Here is a 4280-nt window from a genome sequence, read left to right on the forward strand (position 1 = left end):
GGGATGGACTGACTATGCTTCTGTGCATTCTATATGTATGTATTTATGTACTATTAGGATATCTGAATGATACAACTGGCATAAATGTTCATGAACATGCATTTGGGACTTTGAGCACTAGACTTCCGATATTGAGACTGATCAACTTGATATCGATTATTTGGTGTGTATAGGAACCAGATGGCGCCTCGTGTATGCGGTTGAGGCCGTGGGAGAGGACGTATCGGTACTCGTGTGCCAGAAACCAATCCGAACGATCCGGTGAACTTCATGGCTGCGTTGCAGAACATGGTTGCTGATATGCAGGCCACTGCTGAGGCACTCGGACAGTAGATGAACAACCATAATCATGAGGGTAATGGTGAAAACGGGACCTAAGGTCTGATGACATTGGCGACCTTCTTAAAGGTTAATCCGTCAAAATTCAAGGGAACCACCAATCCGACCGAAGCCGACACTTGGTTTCAAGCTATGGAGCACACACTGCAAGCGCAGTTGGTACCTAAAAAGCAGTGCGTCGAGTTTGCTACTTATCTGCTTACTGGGGAAGTGTCACACTGGTGGCAGGGAACCCGACATCTCCTACAACATGGTGATGATCCTATCACCTGGGATGCTTTTCAGGAGGAATTTTACAAGAAGTACTTTTTGAACTCCGCTAGAACGGCCAAGGAATTGGAGCTACTGCAGCTAAAGCCGGGTGCTATTTCTGTATCTGAATATATAGACAAGTTTGAGGAGTTGTTTAGATTCTCCCGTATGTGTCAAGGAGCTCCGGGAGACTTTGAGTAGTGAAAGTGTATCAAGTACGAAGGAGGGCTCCGAAGCAATATCTACAGTTTAGTAGGGCCTATGGAGATCAGGACTTTCATAGTAAGGGCAGAGTTACCGAAGAGTGTCTGAAGAAGGCAGCTGCAGAAAGAGGAAGTCATAGGGAATCATTCCCACTGAACCGAGGGAAGAGTTTTGCTCCTAGAGGTCTGCCCTTCAAGTGGGAAGGTTTTACACCACAAAGAACTCAGGGTCAAAATAACTTTAGGAGGCCTAATAACAACAATGTTCCAGGGAGGAGATTTAGGAAGCAGCCTCAGAATGAGCAGATGTGTGCTAGATGTGGGAGTTACCATCTTGGTGTTCCGTGCAAGGCCGGCTAGGGTTTATGCTACTCATGTGGGAAGCCGGGGCATAAAGCCTCTAACTATCCAGAGAAGCAGAGATAAGGTGCTGGGAGGGCACTGGTGCACGAAATTGTAAATCACACTTTTCACAATTCGTACCACTAACCAGGAAGTGCACTGGGTCGTCCAAGTAACACCCTACGTGAGTAAGGGTCGATCCCACAGAGATTGTTGGCTTGAAGCAAGCTATGGTTATCTTGTAATTCTTAGTCAGGATAATAGTAATTCACAGTTTTGATTGGTAGTAAATAAAACGCATGGATTAAATAATACTTGTTATGCAGTAATGGAAAATATGTTGGAGTTTTGGAGATGCTTTGTCTTCTGAATCTCTGCTTTCCCCCTGTCTTCTTCTTCACGCACGCAAAGTTCCTCCTATGGAAAGCTGTGTGTTGGTGGATCACCGTTGTCAATGGCTACCATCCGTCCTCTCAGTGAAAATGGTCCAGGTGCGCTGTCACCACACGGCTAATCATCTGTCGATTCTCGATCATGTCAGAATAGGATCCATTGATCCTTTTGCATCTGTCACTACGCCCAACACTCGCGATTTTAAAGCTCATCACAGTCATTCAATCCCTGAATCCTACTCGGAATACCACAGACAAGGTTTAGACTTTCCGGATTCTCAAGAATGCTGCCAATGGATTCTAGCTTATACCACGAAGATTCTGATTAAGGAATCCAAGAGATACTCATTCAATCTAATGTAGAACGGATGTGGTTGTCAGGCACGCGTTCATAGGTTGAGAATGGTGATGAGTGTCACGGATCATCACATTCATCATATTGAAGTGCGAATGAACATCTTAGATAAAAACAAGCGTGTTTGAATAGAAAACATAAATAATTGCATTAATTCATCGAGACGCTAAAGAGTTCGTCACCCCCAACAATGGAGTTTAGAGACTTATGCCGTCAAAAAGTACAAAGTTTAGATCTAAAATGTCATGAGATATAGAATAAATCTCTAAAAGTTGTTTAAATACTAAACTAGTAACCTAGGTTTACAGAAAATGAGTAAACTAAGGTAGATAGTGCAGAAATCCACTTTTGGGGCCCACTTGGTGTGTGCTGGGGCAGAGACTTGAGCTTTTCACGTGCCTGGGCTGTTTCTGGAGTTAAACGTCAGGTTGTAACCTGTTTTGGGCGTTTAACTCCAATTTGCAACTTGTTTTTGGCGTTTAACGCCAGAATGGAACATGGAACTTGCGATAAACACCAGTTTACATCGTCTATCTTCGAGCAAAGTATGAACTATTATATATTGCTGGAAAGCCCTAGATGTCTAATTTACAACCCAATTGAGAGCGCGCCAATTAGACTCTTGTAGCTCCAAAATATCCATTCCGAGTGCAGGGAGGTCAGAATCCAACAACATCAACAGTCCTTTTTCAGCCTGAATCAGATTTTTGCTCAGCTCCCTCAATTTCAGCCAAAAAATACCTGAAATCATAGAAAAACACACAAAGTCATAGTAAAGTCCAGAAATATGAATTTTACCTAAAAACTAATAAAAATATACTAAAAACTAACTAAAACATACTAAAAACTACATGAAATTACCCCCAAAAAGTGTATAAAATATCCGCTCATCACAACACCAAACTTAAACTGTTGCTTGTCCCCAAGCAACTAGATAAATAAGATAGGATAAAAAGGAATCAAGAAGCAATAATATCTCAGAGTTTTAAGTGAAGCTCATATTCTAATTAGATGAGCGGGACTAGTAGCTTTTTGCTTCCGAACAGTTTTGGCATCTCACTTTATCCTTTGAAATTCAGAATGATTGGCATCCATAGGAACTCAGAATTCAGATAGTATTATTGATTTCCCTATTTTAGTATGTTTATTCTCGAACACAGCTACTTTATGAGTCTTGACCGTGGCCCTAAGCACTTTGTTTTCCAGTATTACCACCGGATATATAAATGCCACAGACACATAACTGGGTGAACCTTTTCAGATTGTGACTTAGCTTTGCTAAAGTCCCCAATTAGAGGTGTCCAGAGTTCTTAAGCACACTATTTTGCTTTGGATCACGACTTTAACCACTTAGTCTCAAGCTTGTCACTTGGACCTGCATGCTACAAGCACATGGTTAGAGACAGCTTGATTTAGCCGCTTAGGCCTGGATTTATTTCCTTGGACCCTCCTATCCATTGATGCTCAAAGCCTTGGATCCTTTTTACCCTTGCCTTTTGGTTTAAAGGGCTATTGGCTTTTTCTGCTTTTTTTTCTTTTTTTTTTCTTTTTTTTCACTGCTTTTTCTTGCATCAAGAATCAATTTCATGATTTTTCAGATCATCAATAACATTTCTCCTATTCATCATTCCTTCAAGAGCCAACAGATTTAACATTCATAAACTCCACTATTAAAATTATGCATTGTTCAAGCATTCATTCAGAAGACAAAAAGTATTGCCACCACATATAAATAATTATAATTTTCCTTATTAAAAACTCGAAAAAATATTGCCTCCTTATTCTAAAAATCTGCTATATTATTCATGTTTGATGATGATAGTTTAATTGGAGATAAAATCAAAATAAAGATACTAATTACTACTAATCAGATAGGTTCCTAAAAATAAAAGTTATCACAGATTTAAGGTTAAGATTAGGACTCAACAACCTTTAGTTTGGGAGATGATGGGTGCTCCTTCAACCTGTGGGGTGTCTGGTCCTTCAAGAGACAGCTTCTGGTGCTTCAGCTCCTGTATCTCTGGATATTCGTCTTCTTTCAGATCGAATTTAACTTCTGGGATCACTGATCTCAGACCCATTATTTTGTGGTAATGGTCTGCATGTTCTTTGGTTAAGAACTTCTCTTGATTCCAAAGTGGTTTTAGAATATTCTCTTTCTTGCCTCTTGAAGTGGTTTGTTTTCCCTTAGGTGCCATGATCTTGATGAGTTTTAGCTCAATGATCACGGAAAAACACGCCAAATTTAGAAGTTTGCTTGTCCTCAATCAAAAGAAAGGAAAGGAGAGGAATAGAAGGAGAGGCAATTTCAAAAATTCTCCTCCCTACAATCCTGGTGTTAAATGCCCAGGAGATGCTTCCTTTGGGCGTTTAACGCCCAGTCCTTGCTTGTTTTGG

General features: G+C 40.6%; 1 protein-coding gene across 1 annotated transcript; it reads left to right on the top strand.

The window, feature by feature from the left end:
* The first annotated feature begins 270 nt into the window (after window positions 1-270).
* Window positions 271-1154, top strand: LOC130934358 (uncharacterized). The gene is made up of 3 exons (XM_057863936.1): window positions 271-318; window positions 409-731; window positions 815-1154. Exons 1-3 carry the CDS (start codon window positions 271-273, stop codon window positions 1152-1154), a joined length of 711 nt encoding a protein of 236 aa, XP_057719919.1.
* The last annotated feature ends 3126 nt before the right edge of the window (window positions 1155-4280 follow it).

This window comes from Arachis stenosperma, chromosome 6 (genome assembly GCF_014773155.1).
Source record: "Arachis stenosperma cultivar V10309 chromosome 6, arast.V10309.gnm1.PFL2, whole genome shotgun sequence".
In the NCBI taxonomy this organism is placed as follows: Eukaryota; Viridiplantae; Streptophyta; class Magnoliopsida; order Fabales; family Fabaceae; genus Arachis; species Arachis stenosperma.